The sequence below is a fragment of the Sciurus carolinensis genome, chromosome 2 (assembly GCF_902686445.1).
Source record: "Sciurus carolinensis chromosome 2, mSciCar1.2, whole genome shotgun sequence".
Lineage (NCBI taxonomy): Eukaryota > Metazoa > Chordata > Mammalia > Rodentia > Sciuridae > Sciurus > Sciurus carolinensis.
This window is the reverse complement of record NC_062214.1, coordinates 50,513,312-50,534,251: the sequence shown is the minus strand read 5'-3', so window position 1 is coordinate 50,534,251 and position 20,940 is coordinate 50,513,312. Positions and strand designations below refer to the sequence as shown.

The 20,940-nt window shown below is 43.6% G+C and overlaps 1 protein-coding gene across 5 annotated transcripts in view; it reads right to left on the bottom strand.

Annotated features, from left to right (window-relative positions):
- Arnt2 (aryl hydrocarbon receptor nuclear translocator 2) overlaps nt 1–20,940 on the bottom strand; it is a 178,356-nt gene that overhangs the window by 105,651 nt on the left and 51,765 nt on the right. For all 5 annotated transcript variants that reach the window (XR_007107127.1, XM_047540658.1, XM_047540656.1 and 2 more), the window contains exons 3-5: nt 17,032–17,079; nt 6,043–6,256; nt 1,964–2,177 (exon numbers count right to left, since the gene is read on the bottom strand). Coding sequence is in view for 4 of the 5 variants with exons in the window: in XM_047540658.1 (XP_047396614.1) it covers nt 1,964–2,177; nt 6,043–6,256; nt 17,032–17,079 (476 nt within the window). In the remaining variant the exon portion in view is untranslated. The remainder of the gene's footprint in view (nt 1–1,963; nt 2,178–6,042; nt 6,257–17,031; nt 17,080–20,940) is intronic.

Sequence of the window (20,940 nt, the reverse complement as noted above, 5' to 3'; positions counted from 1 at the left end):
ATTGTTTTGCAAGGATGTGGATGAAGCTCCTGCAGGCGATGTGTCACAATGTAAGGAGACAGAGAGATGGATAAAACTATACCCAGTTCTCACACCCTAACTCTGTCTTCTCCCTCCTACATAAAGCAGTGATCATCAACATTGAGAAAATCACTATTATCATCCAGCAACACTGTACTCTTGCCACTTTTGGCAACATCTGATTCAGGCTTATCATGTGTTATCAGTAGAATTGTGCCTCCCTGCCACCATTAAAAAATCAATTTTGAAGCCCTAACCCCCAAGAACCTTAGAATGTGGCTACAATTAAAGATAAGGCCTTTAAAGAAGTAATTAAGGCAAAATGAGGTCATGGGGTAGGCCTTAATTCAATATGACTTACAAAAAGGAGGGACAGTGGGAATATATGCACAGATGAAAGACCATGTGAGGACTCAAAGAAAAGGCAACAATTTGTAAACCAAGGAAAGAGGCCTCAGGAGAAATCAACCCTGGTGCCACCACGATCTTGGCTACAATGAGCTGAATGGTTGATTCCAAATTCATGTTTTAAAATCCTAACCCCAAGTTAATGGTATCAGGAGGTGGGCTTTTGGAAGGTGATTAGGTCGTGAGGGTGGGGCCCTCATGATTTTGATTAGCGCCCTTATAGAAGAGGAGCTAGATAGATAATTTGCCCTATCTACCTTAAAAGGACACAGCTAGAAGGTTCCATATAAGAACCAAAAAGTTGTTCCTCACCAGACACAAGTTGCTTGATCTTGGACTTCCTAATCTCTAGAAGCGTGAGAAATAAATTTCTGTCAAGTCAACAATCTGTGGTATTTGTCAGGTGGCCTGAGTCAATGACAATGAGCAAAAAACTGACTCAGTTGCTTATCAAGCATCTGCCAAATTCTTACTATGTGCAAAGCACTGATTAGGCATTGTGGAAAGACACAAAAGTGAACTTCAGCAGCTTGATACATGAGGGAGAATGACACAGCACAAATGGATTTGTCATACAGCAGAATGCAAATCTTAGTATAATGCATGTATAACTCTTGTTATAAAAATGTAAGTTTGTTTCAATTTGGCTAATATATTAGGGAATAATGTATTTGAGCATAATGTGAATTTTGTGTTTGCTTATCTGTGAGAGATACTAGATGAACACAAAAGACTGTGCTCAACTGAACCAAACCACACAAAATGCACACAACACAAAATGCTCAACCTGATATAAGCTACACTGGTCTTCATTTGATATTAAAAACCTCCCTCTGGTTTCACACACCTGTCCTTCCATCATTTCAAGATAACACACAAATGGCAACACCTTCTGAGACCCACTTCCACAAGCAAACTTTGGGTTATTTTCAAGGTTAAGTGCCCTATTTAGTACTCATCATAAATTTCTTAACCATTTAGCACATGTAAAGCTGTGCTAGCATTTTTTTTATAAGTTCCTATCTTTGCTTTTATCTGCTACTGACAAATTATTGAGTGTTATACTCCTAACCCACTTTACTCCCATGAGTCCTTAAGTTTTTACTGCACTCTTCTGAATACTGCAGTGATTTTTTAAAAAGACTGTGTATGTTAGATTACATAAGAACAGACTGTATTCAAATATTTTAATAAGAAACTATATTTCAGGTAACTAAGATCTGGGTAGTAATTGTCTAGAATCAGGATCACAAATAATCACTCACTTGCTGCACAAATTTCATTACAGAGCATGTGGGTCTAATGAAGGTATCAATGACGACTTCCAGCGGAAATGTGACCTTACTACATGTAAAATATAGGGAAAGTAATATATTAAAAATGGATTTTTAAAATGTTACAGGGTAAAAGACATACTAAGTAAAGTGCATCTTCTCATCTTGAGGAAGCTTTTTGTGACAACCAACTTCTTAGTATGTCTACTGGAAGAATATTTTTCTAGGACCAAAGAGCCTTGTAGAAGGAGCCTACTGACCTGTCATGGAATTTTCTGAGGTGCACAGCTGCTCTCTCAGCTTCTCCACATCGTCAGGATGCACCTGTTCATAAAGGGTGCTCCCAAACCACTCTGACTGGGGCTGGTTGAGAACAGGGGTGACAGAGTCAGACACGTATATCACTCGCCCTGTTTCAGCTGCCACTACAAACAGAAATCCATCAGCTGCTTCCAAGATGAGATGCTTCAGTTCCTGCAAAGAAGAAGACTGATTAGCACAATGTATTGACAGATTTAGACCAATTAAATGCAACCCTTAACTTCATTTATTTGGATACTCATTTTGGTGCACAAATTTTTTTGTTTGGGAAGTTAGTGTTAATTTTACTGGAATATAAATTAGAAAAAGCACAAAATTCCCACTGTCCCTAAGACACAGACACTGAATACTGTCAGCCCTGTCTTAACCAATCCTCTTAGAAAGAGAGGACATTTTCAGGTTAGGGGAATGGGAAAGCAGGCAGTGATCACCAGGTGTTGGGTTGCCAGAAGAATGAGCAGTTCCACCCACATGTTGCAACCACTATCATGTTATTGCAGCAGAAGTGCCCAGAACATAGTGCCTGGCACAAAAGGTGCTGGATAAAAGGGAGGAAAGGAAAACAGGAGGGTAAGGAGAACAGGAAAGAGAGCTTGCATCTCCTGCCAGTGCCTGCCACACAGATAGTACACTCTTCCTGCATTTCTGAGCTGAACGCTGGCCTGGGAAGTGAGTATCCCCTTACTTCTGCATGTCTGTCATGCTTCAGAATGCTGACAACCATTGCAGGACTCTTGACAGACTCTCAGAGTAGCCCAAGAGGCAGCAGGACATACAGTACTATCCATATCACTTTACAGTGAGAAGAGGTTAGAAGGATCAGCTTTGGGATCACACAGGTAGCCAGAGTCATGATTTTCATTGAAGGCAGGAAGAAAGTGGTTCAGAATCAATGAACGGGCAGCAGGAAGCTTTGCCATCATCCCCAGAGGGACACAGATGGGGTAAAATCAACTTTGCTAAGATGAGATGTCTTTTCTTTGTAGGACCTAAAGGTAGCTCAAGTGTAGCTCTCCACACTGTTTTCACATCAAGCTAAGGAGCCATTTCCTAGTGAATGAAAGAGATTCCATACCTGCAGCAGTTGAAAATTTAACTCTTCTGATGCAGTAGAGTCCATAGCTCCCTTCCCACCACCTTGCACACTGATAAGACCCCAAAGAACAAAGGCATCCTTCTGGGTTAGCAATTAGCAAGCATCTTTTGCTGTGAATCCTTTGTTCAAGTATAATCATATGTGGAAGCATTACCATAAAATGTGGCAAGGGCCCCCTGAGTGAAGGTAAATGCTCTTCAGTCCGTTCATTGATCTGAAGGCTGTAGTCCTATCCTATGTCCCAGTCCCTAAGGAAGTTTCAGGGACCCAAAACCTAGAAGATGCTGATCTATGGAAACAGGACCTGAGGAGCTTTGTGAATGTCCCTGAGTATTTGCCTGGAGAGAAATTCAAACGTCCTTAGCCTGGGAACCCAGGGAGGAAGGAGATTCTACAGTGTATTTTAAGGAAAAGTTTATTTTGCCCATTTCCCATACTTTGCACTTCTGTGGTTCTGGGTCTCCCAGATGCTTACTCAGTTCCGAGGACAGGGTAAGCATTTTTATTTTCAGTATTGGGAAGATTTTTCCAACAGGAAAAAATAATGAAGCAGGATGTCTGAGGAAGTGGAGAACTCTGCCACTGGAAGAGCCTAAATGACTTTGCTTACGTATTCACGTTTTTATCCATTTGCACCACTCTCATCACAGACCCCTCTTCATATCACCTCATCCCCAAGGTTCATTTCCTGGGAGCTCATTATTCATAACCAAGGTTCTGTGTTGGGGACCCAGAACTGACCCTGTCCCTCTCCTCCACTTGAACAGATGACAGGGGTTAAGAGCAGGGATTTTAGAGTAAAAGGAGATCGTCCTCCATGGCTCTTTCACTTAGCTGAGCAACTGTGGGCAGGATACTTAATGTCCTTGGCTTCCAGTATTTCACGCAGCTCTGTTTTCAATGAGATTTTCAGAGATTAATTGAGGTGTATGAAGGACTGGCCTGGCACACAGAAGGTACTCCATAAGTGTATGTGTCATCATCTTCCACATAACCCAGAAAGAAACACTGGTGGGATCCATGTGACTTGTATAGCCTGCCTTCTCTCTCCTCTGTCTCCATCTCTTCACTTTAGGTACTTAGAGATAAAGGGATTTACTTCAAATCTTGGTCCTGCAGGATTTTTGTAAGGAATGAAGAAATGTAGAGAAAAAAGCTTTCTACTGACCCTAGCAGTTGGCATGCTTAATAAATTTATCTGGTTACCTAACTGCCATTCATTCTTTATTATCCTCCAAGCAGTCTACATTCACTGTGTTGATGACCTCATCTGCAGGAGATGGGATAATCACTGCATTTGTTTTTTTATGGAGGTGGAAACAAGGCTTGAAGCCCATGTCCTGAACCACTATGTTCCGTGTCCTCATGTGACCACTAGCATACTTTCCCAACACCTCCAAAGCAACAGATCACATGACCTTGGGAAGGTTTCAAAGGGATTATTTAGCACTTGCTAAAATGTATGTTACAGAACAGACAGTAAAAAATGTTGGTTCTTCTTCCTTGTTCTTTTTCTAACCTTACTCCTACAACATGAAGATTCTCAGCTCTAGAAGTACAAATAACTCACCTTCATTCCTCCCTCTGAGGTTCTGTGCTCACTGTCCCCTTTTATGAAGTCCCTCTGCTCTACTATTCTTATATACATCCTGTGGTTCCTTCATAGTCTGTCAATGCTGTCTCTGTCCTGAGAAGTGGTCCTGATGAAACCCTGTCACATCTGCTCTACCTCTTTTTTGCTCACATGCTCTGGTCTTGTTGAACATTCCATTACTTAGGATGCTACACTGCACATACTTTTGCACTTCCTAACTGCACTCCCTGTCAACTACATAATTTTGCCTTTTCTCCCTTCTGTCATATGCGAATTGCTTTCAAATGCACTGCCTCATTTATCCTGCAAAAGCTTCTAGAGTCAGAAAGTCAAAAAGCTTTATCTTTATTACAGATGAGCAAACTGAAACACAGAGCATTTGCTGATCTGCCCTGTGACAGGAGCATGTAAGTACCAGGACCCTGAACACAGGCCTTCTGGCTCATGTAAATCCATTAGAAGATACTGTCACATGTGTTTCTTCTTCCCAAATATTCAAAGACTTTATAGGAGTTAAAAAATAAGTTTTGGGGTGGTTGGGCATGGTGGTACACAACTGTAATCCCAGTGACTCAGGAGGCTGAGGCAAGAGGATCACAAGTTCTAGGCCAGTCTCAGCAACTTAGTGAGACCCTATCTCGAAGTAAAAAATAAGAAGGGCTGAGGTGTAGTTCAGTGGTAGAGTACCTCTGGGTTCAAACCCAATACTGAAAAAAAAGTATGGCTTTTGGGTCACTGAAACATGTCTCCATTGAACCAACTCCTGGCTCTGTCACTTAGCAGCTGAATGACCTTGGACAATTTACTGATTCTTTCTAAGCCTAATTTCTTCATCTATAAAACAGGGATGAATCATAGTGGTTTATCCACTGAACTGGAATAAGGAGTAAATCAAACAATATATGGAGAGATATGATTCAGACCAGGTCCTGCAAATACCTGCTTGTGCTAGTAGCAATGACCCTCATTGCCATCATCACTGCTACCATGGTTCTCAGAGGATGATCATCTTCACCTATTCTAGCACTCAAGATTATGTCTTTAACTAACTTCTTCTTATGTTACCATAGGTCATTGTTCAAATGCATGGTATCTTTTTTGAGGGATGCCTCATTAAGGTACATGGGGACTATAAAAGCAGATGCAAGCACTTCATGCTCTTGAAGAGAACTTCTTGCTGAGGAGTAGAAGCAAAATTTCTTGGCTTCATCCCTCCTTTAACCTCAAACCCACACAGTTTATTTCAGTGTGATGACTCTGTGACTCTCCCAGCTTTTAGAAAGACGCTGACAAAGAGAATGGACCACAGATGAGTAATGGCTGGGTACCTGCTCGGTGAGGAAGGAAGGTTTGTATGCGCCATCAGTAGACTTGTTCCCTGTGCCCCGCATGGACTTCATGTGTGAGACAGCCATGCGGAGGATGGTGAGCTTGTCTGGCTTCCGGGCCAGCGCACTGCAGGTAGGGACCATGTCAGAGAGCTCTGTGATGTACTGGGTCATCTTGTTCCGCCTGCGCCGTTCAATCTCACTGTGATTCTCTCTTCCCAGAAAGCAGGAGATCAGGAGAGGGCGAAAAGAGAAGTTACTATCTAAAGGGATGAAATGGCACATTATTCACATCAAATGACCAAGAGCAAGAGGCTAACTTGTAAGCACTGAGTGCTTCGGATACATGCTGGGCAAAGCAGCACTCTGACTTCTTTCTCTGAGAGTTCCTGTCTCTGTGTATGGGGAGCATGAACCTCTTCAGCCTCAACTCCTAAGAAAGTATTAAAGCTGGGTATGGTGGTGTACTCCTGTAATTCAAGCACCTCAGGAACCTGAGGGCAGGAGGATAACGAGGAAGTTCGAGGCCAGCCTGGGCAACTTAGCCAGACCCTGTCTCAAATTTAAAAGTAAAAAGGGCCAGGGGGTATAGTTCAGAGGTAAAGCATACCCTTGGGTTCAATCCCTAGCACTGCAAAAAAGAAAAAAACAGTATTGAAGTTTTTTAAGTATTCCCATGTGCCTATGGATTTAATTAGGCATAAAAAATTAAGACATGATACTCCAGCAGAATAAAGTCTCCAACATGCTTTCCATGGGCACACATGAACCTCCACAGGGATGTGCATATGCACATACAATGAATGCAGTTACTGACTGCTTGTATATATGGTCTTACTTTGTGGTAGGAAGCACAATATGAAGGTCCCTGACATAATTTTTAAAATTTATGCTGGTGTGAGAGTGATACAGTTTAGTAAAAACTGTACTTTAACATGCCTTCATGGTACATTCTGTTTTTTAATTTTTGTACAGTATTCAATAAATTACACAAGACACTCAATACCTCATTATAAAATGGGTTTGCACAGATGGTTTTAGTCACTGCAGTCTAATGTAAGTATTGTGAGACTATTTGAGGTGGGCTAGGCTAAGGAGTGATGTCTGGTAGGTGAGGTGAAAATAAATGAATTTTGGACTTAACAATATTTTCAACTTACGACAGGGTTAGCTGGATATGATGCTGTGGTAAGTCAAGGAGCACCTGCAGAGCCATACTATTCTTTGTGTCACTAAGTAGACCAAAACTTTCACGAATTACTTGGTATAAGGTTGTGAATGAGCATTTGTTATTACCTAACACATTTTCTGCAGCATAGTAACGGAACAGGTGCACCCCTGGCTTATTAAACAACAAATAACCAATTCTTTGAAAAAGCACTGTGATGCATTAAAGATGGAAAGCTAACAGAAGGGCTGGTAGCCTGTCTCCATCTGGGGATTATTAACTTTAGGCTTGGAATAGGGTAACAGCCAACCCAGTTCAACAACGCTAAGACAAAGCTGTGACTTGGGATAAAAGAACTGTCAAAAAATATACCCCATGTCTGTTGCAGGATTTAGGATTTTGCTGGTGCTCAAAGAATGAGTGACACTAACAGTAAGAAAGGAACAACCTCAGGCAAGGCTGCCTCCAAACACTGCATGTATTAAACAGCTTAACACCCCATCCTCCCAGTCTGGGGGACAGACATGCCAGTCAAGCCTGATGGCATGCGAGGCACACGTGCTGAGGTCCTCTGTGAGCAGAGGCAGGGGTAGGGAGACTGTAGGAGAGGTCCCTGCAGTGAGCTGACCTGAGCTGCAGGTGTGTACCTTCCATACAAAGGGCCCTGGACAAGGCCCCAAGAGGGAGGAGACAGTAGCGAAAATAAGAAAAGCCCAGTCCTGGTCCCCAAGCAGAAGGTGGGGTTAATAAGAAAAGTAAAACATATATTTTGCATGGTGGGAACCAAAGGCAAACTATGATTAAATGCTCAGAAAGGCACAGGGAAAGTAAAAACCACAGAAAAGATGGAGAGAGCTGAGGAAGGTGTGGTCCAGGGATCAGAAGTTGGAAGAGGTGGGCAGGGCAGTGGGAAATGGTTGGATAGACCTCATGTGGCAGTGGGCAGAGGAGGACTGCTCTGGAAAGGGGATCAAGAGGATCAAAAAAAAAAGGCCTAGAACTGGAAGGAAGCACTGAGGGCTGTGAGAAAACAGGTCCTGACCTGGGGCCCAAAGGAGCAATAGAAGTTGAGAAGCAACAGAAGCTGGGGATCTGTGCCAGACCACAAGAGCAAGCCGCGAGGGAGGCCAGGCTGATAAGGGCCTTGGTGCTATGTGTTATGTGCCCTTGCAGGTGATTCCTGGGAGAGGCCCCTGGGCTGGTGAGCCTTGTTGAAAGGAGGGGATGAAGGCTGAGACCAGCAAGGAATTCCTGAGGGTGGGTTTGAGGTGAGCTAGGCTAGGACCTCCAGGAGTACCTCCCAGGTGACTACTCTTTTTCACAGAGTAAAGACCCTCCTGGGAAGGAAGGGTCTATCTGCTCCTGGAGAAGAGGCTCTGGAGAAACCAGCAGGGTTTATTTACTGATAACCAGAGAAGAAAGGGTAGCAGGCAGGGCAATCAGAGAGAGGAAAAGTGGTGAATGTGGGAATTTGGCTAGAGGATTCCTGAGCTCTCTAGTGCTGGCAGGAATCATCTGGAAAAGACACAGGAGCTCTTTCTTTCCCTCTCACTCCACATCCCAGAGCAGATGAGTGTCCTGCACCCTCAGACAGGCCTTTTCACTGAAGTCTGGACAGCTCCCAGAGAAGCTCTTCCCCACCCTGACAGCTCACATTTCCTCCAGGCAGACCTGGGAAAGATGGTATGTGGAGAATGCACGTGGGGAGGATGTCAGGCAGGAACTCCAGGGCTCAGGGCAGTGCACTCATCATGCAGGACTCCACTCAGGACCCCATGTCCTTTCCAGCTGCCTGCACTCTCTTGAGCGGGTCCTCTCTGGAAGGGCTTTCCTCTCCTCCAAGATCTTCTACTCGAAGTATCTTGGGAAGGCTAACTTGCTCCCACCAGCTGAGGTCCACACGCCAACTCCTCAGCCTGACTTTTAGCAGTTCCTTAGTCAGGCCCCCCATACTACCTTCTTCTCTATTCTAACACATTTGGGCACTCAATGCCTCTCTATCGGAACATGCTTTTCTTCAGTTCATCCATGGTGAAATGTGTCTTTGCATCAAGCTTTTGTCTAAGTCAAAACTGTACGTAAATCTTGTGATTCTCTTTTCCCTTCCCCAACCTGCCTGCTGTAGCTGTCACTCTGGGGTTAAGTCTCCTCTCATCCCTCCTCTCCAGTCTCATATCCCTCCAGTTCACTCCTAGCATTGTGGCAAATCTGACCCTTCTCTTAAATAGTGATGACCTCCAAACTTATGAGTTAAGTTCAAACCCCTCAGCTAGTTTCCCTCACAACTGCTCCAATGAAGCACATCAAAGTGTATTTGCTTTTGATATTATTTTCCAAAAGCACTTTACCATATTGCCCTGGACCATAAACATCTGCCAGTGGTGGGTGGTGTCTTTGTCAGGTTCTTAAAGAGAGATCTAGAACAACTTTACCATGGTGCTTGATAAACTTGATTTGAGGGATAAAATGCATGAAGAAGACAACATTAGGGCAACTGATTGAAAAACTGATTATTTAAAAACTGTATTCACTGGCTAGTCTAGAAAATGCTCTGACCATTTTATATCTTAATAAGACTGAGTTACTAGCAGAATGTCAAAAAAGAGCTGCCAGTTACCTAGCAACAAGATTTGATAAACAAGTGGCATACATATGTGTGTGTAGTTTCATTTATAAGCCTTCATGGAGGTAAAGAACAATAGAAAAGAGCATCTTATGAAAACAGAGAGGCAAATCTCCAACACCAGGCTTGCGGAATCAAGTTTACCCCCTCCTCAAGGGAAGAGGAAGGTTTGGGGTCTACTCAGAATAACTGCAGGAAGGGGCTGCAAACTCATGCAAGTTGCATGAGTCCCACGAGCTAGTAAAGAGTTGAGTGGCATCAATAAAGACACTGGGAGAGGACTGGGGCTCTGCAGCAAGTCAGGAATACAGGCAAATTTGTCACCTTCAGAGACTCCTCTGCTGGTGCAAGAGGACCCATAGCTTGGCCTCCAGGACACAGCTGTGGAAATCAAGGGCTCACAAAGAAGAGGTGCAACTAAGCACTGGCTAATGGGTTTCTTTTCCAACTCTGTTCCATAGTACTCACTTAAGTTTAATCAGAACAGTGAGGCATAAGCCTATCTTGATTAAAATTAAAAAGGAGAACTGCACAAAATCTAAATAAAGATGCTGAACAGGAGCTGACATAATTGCCTATCATTCCCTTGAGTCCTAAAGTTGAAGGAGAGGATACTGTGAGAGTGTGTGATGAGGAGATCCCCTTGAGCTAATGCCCCAAGGACATATCCAGGTCCCTGAGGACTCTGAGACAGGAACAGCTCACATGCAGGCCTGGCTGAGAAGAGCCACACACTGAACCTAAGTGCTTTCATTGTCTCTCTTTACCCATGTGTATCTGTGTGTCTAGGCTGAATATAAGGTTAACTCGAAACATAGGGAAAAGGAGCCTGAGAAAGTCCAGATCTTCTAAAAGGGAGGCGCAGAGCCTCTGATAACCCTCATTCTCAAGGGTGCACTTGTCCTTTGTGTTTCAACAGCATCTTTCAGCTAACTAAGCACTTTCTAGCTATTGCTGCACTTGATCCTCATAACTGCCCTGTAAGGAAATACCTCTTCTATTTATGGAAGAGGAACCTGATGCTTGAAGAGGTACACTGACTTACCAGTAACTGAGCCAGGTCTGCCCTGATTTCACCCTCTCCTCTACAGAGCACTAATTGGTTCTAGATCCAGAGCTACAAGGTCTGCAGAGAGCAAGAGGCAAAGATATTTAAGGCTTCATGGGAGGTGCCAGCAGCTTCCAAAAAGACACAGTTTAAGACTACTTAACGATTCTTTAAATTATTTCGTTCCCTTTGTGCAAAAATTCTAGTGTTATCTGGCTAATATTTCAAATCAAGATTAATCTCTGTAGGAAAGAAAGAAAGAAAAAAATAAAGAAAGGAAGGAAGGAAGGAAGAAAGGAAGGGAGGAAGGGAGGGAGAGAGAGAAAAGAAAAGAAAAAGTATTTAAAAACATGGTAAGAAGGGCACTGAATTACAAATCAATCACATGAGAGCCAAACATTTCATGTGAAGAAACAATTGATCCATATTGGCATAATGTTAGGGAATTACTTCCCTCTAAGACACAAACCATGCCTTTGTGTCCTGACCTGAATCACCCCTAACCTACTGACATGACATAGGCACTAATGAACTACATTGTGATTCAACTGCACAAGCACTACAATGTACCAAGTGACACTTACCAGCAACACTTTTTTGACTCATACAAATCAAGCAGGGCTGGGTGCTATGGTGCATGCCTGTAATCCCAGCTCTCAGGTGGCTGAGAGGAGAATTGCTAGTTCCAGGATAGCCTCAGCAACTTAGCAAGACCCTAAGAAACTTTGAGATCCTGTCTCAAAAAAGGGCTGGGGATGCAGCTCAGTGATATAGTGCTCCCAGTTCAATTCCCAGTAGAAAGAAAGAGAGAGGGGAAAAAGGAAGGAAGGAGCCAGCATCTCAGGAAGAGGAGGAAAAAGGCATGGAAAGCTAGGAAGGGCTTATGCTGGGTGTTTGCTAGAGCCAAAAAGGCTCCACTTGATCTCTTCCTATTTAAAAGCAACCACTTATGGCCCATCCAGTGTGTCCTTCCCATAATGACTGATAACAATGAACAAAACATGGTGATCCTTGCTGTTGCTTGGTCATCCTCTGCCATCAGAAGTACTCTGAACATTTCCCACCTAGAAATGAAAGCAGCATTTCTCTAAGCTACGATGCATGGACTAAGAATTTTCAGCATCAACAACCCTCTCCCTTTTCTGCCAGGAAAGATCTCTGCAGGACACACCTATCTTGCATATTTTTCCTTATCAACAGGGTTTTGGTTATCATGCTTATTAACAAAACAGGGTGGTAAATTCAGACAGAAAGATTAAAAAAATCAAATAGCACCACAACCTATAAAACCAGGAAAAAAAAAAAAAAAAAAACCCCATAAGCTTAAATATGGCCCAAAACCAAAGGTAACTACCAAAATGGGGGTCCATTTGGTGGAAACTTTCCTATTGTGAATATCTTTACTTGCTAATAACTTTAGAGATCTCTGGTCAAACCTACAAAATAAAAGGAGTAATTTTGGCCTGGTGCAACTGGGTGCTCCAACCTTAACAGGGCATGTCAGATGGAGGTAATTTGGGAGTCAGCCCTTGATAGATTAAAGAAAGTCCAGGAAGTCATCAATGCAGGCTTCAGATTGCCTGGAGCACTAGAACTGAATCTGCAGTAATGGGTATAAAGAATAACTCTGAAGGTCTTTGGGGTCTTTTGAGAAAGGCAACAGAGTAAGTCTGAATGCAGCAAATATCAGGATGGTACCATTCAGTGACAATAATAAAGTTTGGGGAAGGAATTCTTGGTTGTTCATAAATTATAAATCTAACATTAAGAAGATATTTGCATTACTTATGCTTCCATTACCACCACATTATATCCCAGTCTTTTATTTTTGGTACTGGGGATTGAACCCCAGGGGTGCATTGTCACTGAGTTACATCCCCAGCACTTTCACTTGTTATAAATTTTGAGACAGGGTCTCGCTAAGTTGCTTAGGGCCTTGCTGAGGCTGGCATCCAACTTGTGATCCTCCCACCTCAGTCTCCTGAGTCACTGCAATTACTACACCAAACATCTACTCTTGTTTTAATGAAGTATTACAAATGTAAGTCACATGAAGAGCATGATGTGTAAATGACTCTTGGTGCAGCTCTGGGATATTGGCTGGCCCACTCTGAAACAACATTCAAGAAGTTATTCCCCACTGGTGGCCACTGATTCTGGCTACAGACTCAGGACAAAATCCTGGGACTCCCTAGAAAATGTTAAACCCAGTGGACCTTGAAAATAGGGAGATACCCTGAAGGCTCACTGCAATGGGGAGGTTTGCAGCCTCTGTGAGCATGGGCTTGTGGTGGTGCTGGTGGGATTGGGTGCCTGCCTTCCTGGTGGATGAGGCTGCTCTGACCTCTCTGAAGGAGGGTGTGGCATTATTACCAGCTGTCAGGGGGGTTCATCTTTGGAGGATCCCTTTCTGGTGTGTGATCAGAAGTTTCCAGGAGGTGAAGAGTTCATCACCATCTGCTGTCAGGACCAGCGACTTACTAATGCAATGTCAGGAGGTAGGTGAGGAGGCTGTTTTCTTTGGCCTAGACCTTGCCAACTCTGTATTTTTACTCCTTTGGCCTCTTAGGCAAAGAGCATCCTCCTCTGAAGTTCATGGTGTCTGTCTCTACCACCCTCCAAACTCTTTATCATTATCATCACTGACTACCCATAGAGACACCCAGTTCTCCAACTTCCTCAGTGTGAGGCAGCACATGCCCCACCTTTCTGTGCCTTTACTGCCTCTTCACCCAGGACCTTCCTTCCCCTACTCCACCAGACCTCAGCTATTTCCCACTATTTGACCACAACTTCCTCTTTTCCAGCGTTCCCAGACTCCTACTAAATTAGAACTATTCCCTGACCATACTGCCACTTTCACTTTCTGGCCACCTCCTTTTTTCTCTCACACAATTAGCTCTTATTCCTTCCTGGCTCCTGGGCTTCTCCTGAATCCTCTGCAGTTGGATCTATAGCTTGACGTCTTCAGTTGCACTCTCTGCAACACTCCAACCACCATACCTGCATCTGTCCCTATTACCCACCCCACCCAACCATGAGACTGTGAAGCCAGCTGCTGCTAGTGCTGCAGGGCATCAGTCCATGGTGCAGAGTGGTGCCGCCTCACATCTGTGGTACATAATTTCAACAGGGTTTTGAAATTCTTATGTCTCTTTCTTTAGTTAGCTTCCTTTGGTTCAATCTAGGGACATCCCAAATTTTCTCTCAGCATACTGTTAGATGTTTGACCATTTACTGCACATGGTCTCACTTCCTATTCAACCAAGAAGTAGTAACCTTCTGAAATCCACCAGCTTCACATTTGGCTATCTCTGCATCTCTTTCCTTTGTCTCAGAGAATGAGTGATCCTCTTGGTGGACGTGGAGCTCTTCTTCCTCTTTCTCGATCCTCTGAACCCACCTCTTCTCAGTCTTGTCGCAGAATCTTCTAGGCTATCCTCTTTCTCCTCCTCATGTAGATGTGTTCATGGGCTTCCCATCCTCCTTGGGCCCCACATGCCCTCTTCCTTTTTTACCTACATCCAACTACTCAAAGAGTCATCTCCATTCATTTTCTTATCTGACAATCAGTCCTCAGCCCACTACAATCTGGCTTCTGTCCCACCTGTCCCCGTGACTTCCAGGATAAGGGAAACATCTAATACCAACAGAGCTATGTCACAGCCCCAAAGGAGCACAAACACAGGTGAGGCCTCAGGATGTGGTGAAGCAGGCTGACAGAATTCCTGGCCCTGGGAGGGATCCTGGAGTGTGTGTGTGAATACAACTGTGTGTGTATGTGTGTGTGCATGTGAGTGCATGTGCATGCATGGGAGATGAGGCAGCAATGGCAGCTTCACATCTACTACTTTATTCCACCTGAGGCTTGCTGTGATGAGCCTGGCTGTAAGAAGACAGGAACACCAAACTTGCCATGATTTAGCTCAAAAGTGACTACTGGCCACATTTCCCAAATAAAAAATCGAGACACAAGGTCTTATGATAAGCAGAATATTTAAACTTGGGACTACCTTCAAGAAATGCAAGGAAAGCTGACTACACACACATCAGGGGACAAAAATCGTGTCACATCACCCTTCCTGGATTCTGAGTCAACAAATTATAGCAAGTACTGGCTCGTATCTCAGCATCCATCTCTTCCAGACCTCACCTAAGGGGCTTCTCTTGACTGACTGCAAGCAGAGGAGCAGGAAACAGGAGTGGCCCCAGATGTGCCTCACCAGGGCCTGACTGACCAGAGTCTGCCTGACCAGGGCCTGCAGGAGGTGGTCTGAAGCAGGCTCTCCTCTTCCCCGGGACAGCAGCCACTGGCAGAGTGGAAAGGGAGGGAGTAGACTTAGTTATCTCTCCGGCTCTGAGTTGAGATGTACCCACAGGTGCCCCTGCTCTGTAGAGGAAGTGACCTCTGTGGTCCTATGAACTCAGCCCAATAAGAACAGTGTATGTTGGAAGTACATCCTGGATTCCTGTGTTACTTTTAACATGTAGGAGAAAGGATGTGGTTCCTAGAAGCCTAGGTGTAAATCCCGACTAAATTCTGACTCATTGACTGGCTTGCAGAGTTACATAGTTCATGGCTTCTGTTTTTTAGTGCCTGGGCCAAAGGCAATGCACTCTTTGTCTCCAGGTCTGTTATTTCATCAGTGACATTAATCTTCAATATCAGCCAAATGTTGCTCCTCATCTCCTTCCTTTTAATGTTCTGAGACCCCAGGATCATCATTTCCTGAGGTTAACATGCCATCACAAGGGGGATTTTAACACAGAGGAATCAAAGTCATTGTTTCCTTTTACAGAGAGGATATGTACAGCCAAAGAGAACTGGAGCAGGGAGATTTCCCAAGGCCAGTTCCTTTTCAGAAAGGAAACACTCCCTGCTGCTAGAACATGACCAAGAAAATGGGGGTAAGTGCAAGCTGGGCTCCTGTCTGCACTAAGGGGTTGAAACCCATGTCTTGTTTCAACTGGAAATTCTAAGGTTGCTAGTGATCGAAATGTTTTCAATCTTTTTTCGATTGTTTCACCCAAAGCAGAAACCAGGAGATGGAAGGACATGTTCTTGGAGAGGAAAGTTTATGGGATAAAGAGAAGTTTACTATAGATTTCAAGACTCTGGTAATCCCTGGAAACTAATGAGGAAGGGGTCCCTCTTGGACTTGTGGGAAAAATGCTAAATTCACAGCAATGACCACCTTGGTCCTGGATAAAAGGAACCATAACCAAAAAATAACCAACACAGGGACGAGCAAACAGGTAGTTCAGTGGGCTGGGGAGCTCAGTATAGACATCATTCTTCTCAAAACTGTTTTGAACAACTGAGGCTGCAGACCAAACAGTGGTCCACAGAAGCAGGAGAAAAGCAACCACCAAATGTGGCAAGTTTTCAAGTTCACCAACAACCAAGAGTTAGGAAGGTTGGAGGCTTAAGTGACAGAGAGAAATGCCAAGACAGGACCTTCTACAATTAACCTGGGCAAAGATGGGACTGTGCTTAGAATGACAGAATGCCTGGTACCTTCCTCTCCACACTGCCACACTTCCTATCATGCCTCAAACAGAACAAACCAAAGGGGAAACAAGGAGCCATGGGGCCAGGCCTGCCTTATCCTTTGTGTCCATAATGTTTACAATACCACCAGGATCTGTGATCCAGGGGCCTTTCTGCCAGGTGTTCTTCACTCAGGACAGTCCCACAGAACCCAGCACATGGCCAGTGAGTGATGGTTCTCAGGAACCCCAAACCAATTTTTACTTACACTAAGGACAGGGCCACCTACCTTTCTCATGTTTCTTCTTATTTTCTGTAGTAGAAAAAAAGGAACTCATCATGGTAGTTTTTTTCCTAAATGAACTCTAGGTCTTTTAAAAAAGGAGCCCATTAAAGTTACTAGTCATTGTTACACTAAAAAAAAAAAAAGCCAACAGGATCAAGAATTTCTAACTTAACTTCTGATCATCAGGCTGGGATACAGCAAAGCTGCTTATAGCTAGCTACCAATGGATCAAACCCAGCACAGAATGAGGCACAAGCAAGAAGGCTGAAGTCAGTCAACAGCTTTTTCAATGGCAAAAGACATTAAATTCCTGTGTGCCCAGGAAGGTGACTGCTGTCTATTGGCTTCTTTAAAGAAAGTAAAATAAACTTACCTTGAAAATTTACTGGGACCTTCGCCATCTTCATCATCAAAGTCCATTCTGCAAAGTCAAGGTCACAATAAACGCTGGTTATAGGCAGAGCACTATATCTGGTAACCTGAGCTGTGGGAATGAGGGGCACTTTATTCCCTCAGACTGCTATCTAATGCTCCCAATCTTTGGCAGGGCTAAAAGGAATATCTCTACACAGTCATCAGTCTCAAGACAGGAAGAAGCAAAATAAAAGGTCTTGGGTGCTCAAGTGTCAACTTGCCCCCTGGGGAACTCCACCCAGGCCACCAATGGGTTGCTTGGGCTACATGTTGGAAAGGGTGACATTCCTTGTCTCCCACCATCTTTGAGGAAACCTGCTCCCCTCCACATCTTTTATTCCACCTTGTCACTTCCTTTTTTTACTTGTTTATCTTATGGTAGGATAACAGACTAAAAAAGCTCAAGGGGTTTTGAAAATGTCAAGTTTTAAGGATGATGAAAGGATTATATGGAAAAGGAGACAAACAGTAGTTGTGCTGCTTGAGACCTGGTGAAAAACTCAAGTGAGATCACTGTCCTATTAAGTCCAAAGCCTAACAAATGGCTGTTGAGGGGGAAACAGTCATGTGGGGCCTAAATTAATTCAAGTTGGCTGTCTGCTTGTTGTAACTCACCAAATAATTACTGGGATTCTCTCTGTACTGGGCCTCACAACATACATAAAACAAAGTCTTGATGGATACTTACTGGACTAACACCCCAAATGCCCCTTTAAGAAACCAAACCTCTCTGAGGGACACTGCTATCACTCCTGGAGATGTTAGGCAGAAAGGGGACTTGACTGGCATTGAGCAAGTCAAGACTCTTTGGGGAATAAAATGAGAAACAGTACAGATGTCCAGGCCTTTCTGGACATTCAGGTGAGTGGGTCCCCTGGGTAGAATGCCTCCCAGTCTCCATGTGCCCTTCCTTGTTCTTAGTGGGCCTGACAGACCAGATGGGGCACTGTTCCATTAGAATCCAAGCAGACGGAGGCCACTCTGCCTGGCAGGCAGGACTGAGAATTTCCTTGTCTGAGCAGCTCATTGTAAGATGAGCTAAAGGACCACAGCTACAGATGACAGAGTTGCTGGCCCCATAGGAAGTGTGACCACACCTCCCTGGGTCTAAGAGCCCATAGTGGCTAATGGGTGACCTGGGGATAGCACAAGACAGCCAGGTCACCAGGAAACAGCCAAGATGCAGAGAAAGAGCCATCCTTGCACAAGCACACCCTAGAGGGTCCCCACCATGAGACAAATCATACTCTCTGTGCTTTGGGATAACTTGGGGGGGACCTGGGAACTGGGATTAAATAGGAATATTTTCTTTAAAAATATATAGTATCTTTTGTTTGTCTTTTTTTTTTTTTTTTTTTTTTAATGCCCTGTGCGGTCAGAGTTCTAATCGGGGCATCCTTTTGTTCAGAATCACCTGATCTGATTCTCTGCCGATTTGGAATCCCTAATTCTCAGACACAAGAACTGTCCTAACTGCTAAGAATAAAAGAACATAAAGAGTTAGATAATTGCAAAGATGACAGTGAAAACAGAAATACCACTGTAAAAAGAGAAGGTGGGCAAGAAAAGTGATAAGAAACAGTACAGGTAAAAGACCACGTACACACCACCAGGGGGCCAAACATACACTCCCTACAGGGGGGTAGTTTGGGAAGCCAGGAGCTCTGCAGTTGTCTAGATTGTAGACAAGTGGGACCTGAATGCATGAATTTCTAAATGAAGCAAAGCCATTAATATTCTGCATAATTGGTAAGCTATCATCTCACCTTCCAGAAAATTAAACCTGGGAGATAACCGCCAAGAATACTGTAATCAAATCCACAGGATGTTCTGCTGAGTTGCAGGGCCACACTGCCACCTAGTGTTCATAATGGGGAAGAGCAATTTTGCTGACCACATCAAAAACATAAGCATTAAGGGGGAAAGAAAAGCAGCACTTTCAAAATTCCGAAGAACTCATGCAAGTATTTAACAAAACCTCAAGTTATCTTTAAAATTCCTTTTGGCTCAAGGTGACATGAACGTGATCTTCAGGTTCCTGCATAATGCAATGTATTTGGCAGTCCTCCCTCAGCCTGCAGATCTTTGGGAGGTTTAGGGTGATCAATTGTCTTGATTTTCCAGGAATTCATGGGATCCAGGATTTCAGTGCTAAAACTGAGAGTGTTCTGGGACAATGAAGATGACTATTCAACTTTTTTAGCAAAGACAGTTCTATTCTTTACCTGATCCTCCATGAAGCAGATATGGCAAGTGAGCTGTGTGGCAAAGGGTCCTAGATTGGCTAAGTCAGCCAGGGCTCAATCAAGCAAAGAATATAAGAAAGAGATAGACCTAGCTGGGTACAGTGGGGAACACCTGTACTCCCAGTGATGCAGGGGGCTGAGGCAGGAAGATTGAAAGTTTGAGACCAGCCTAGGTAACATAAAGAGACCATATCAAAATAAAAATCAAAAAGAGTTGGGGATGGAGCTCAGTGGTAAAGAATCCCTGGGTTTAAACCTAGAACCAAATAAGCAACAACAATAAAAAAAAAAAAAAAAACCCAAAAAACAAAACAAAAATAACAACAACAAAAAAACCCACAAACAAAAACACAGAAAAGAAAGAAAGAAAACGAACAAGTAAAACAAAATGGGATGGCCCTGATCTGAGCCTGGAGCTTTCTGAGGTCCACTAGGAACTTGGGAATCAGAATTTGCCTATGAAAACTGGAACCAAAAACTGTGCCTCCCACCTGTGCTTGTAGCAATCACAGTGTGCAACAATCAGATTTAGGTATCTGGAATAGTATAAAGATGGAGACCAACACAGGAGATAAATGCAGACCCATACAGTTATTCAAATTCTCAGGAAAATTCACTCTACCCCCGAATAGTCTTACCTGCTTATCAGCAACACAGACAAAAAAATGCAACTACCCTGAGGACACTGAGGGTCTCTTAGAGCAACACTTGCTGGTGTCTGCTGTCACCAATTCTTTACTTTAAATATGACTACAATAAGCTACACTTATTTCTTCTGCTATAAAAAGCCTAAGTAAATCATACTTTGTTTTATGTCTTTTATGCCTCTCTATTATACTGAAGCATCTGGATAATAAAAGAGAGAAATCAAAATATGACTTTTAAGCCCTATTGTATTCACTTTAGTGAATTCAACACAATGTGTGGATGATATGAATCTTCAAAAGGTGAGCTGAAAATGCATCTGACCTCCCTGTCAATGAGCCTAAATTTTTATCTCCATAACAAGCCAGGCTAGCACTTCTGAACATGCTATAACTAATAGGAGGAAGTGATGTGAATCTCCCTAACTGGGGCTGTGTAATAATAATGCATCATCCAATATGAATAATATGAGTCATCAAACAGAATTCACTAATGCTCTAATGAGAAAGATCAAGGTTGTGTCAACAGGAGTGGTCCAACAACAGTGGCAAAGGAGCATCCTAGGCCAGCCCAAGGCTCCTGCCAACAAAGGAAAGAGATGGGTGCTGTAAAATGCTCTACAACAGTAATGCTGGTGCATAAGTGCTAACCAAGTGACACAACTGCCTATGTAAATATGCCTTTAATTTGATCACATTCTCATAGCTCATGAGGTTATGTCAGGAGACCCTGGTCTTCTGGTTGGATGCAATATGAATATATTTACCTCAGTGTTGTGTTGATATTTTAGAAATCCAGCACTGAACTCCAACACAGAGGGACAGGACTGATACATCTCTGCCCTCGACCTCTAAAGTCTATGCCTATCAATGTCTAGCCTGGGGCACAGGCACAGACCCTACCCAATCATGGCTGCTTCCTCTAATGTTAAAAACATTGTCTCTGCTCTGTTTAAGCCCCTGTCTCTGGCCACCCTT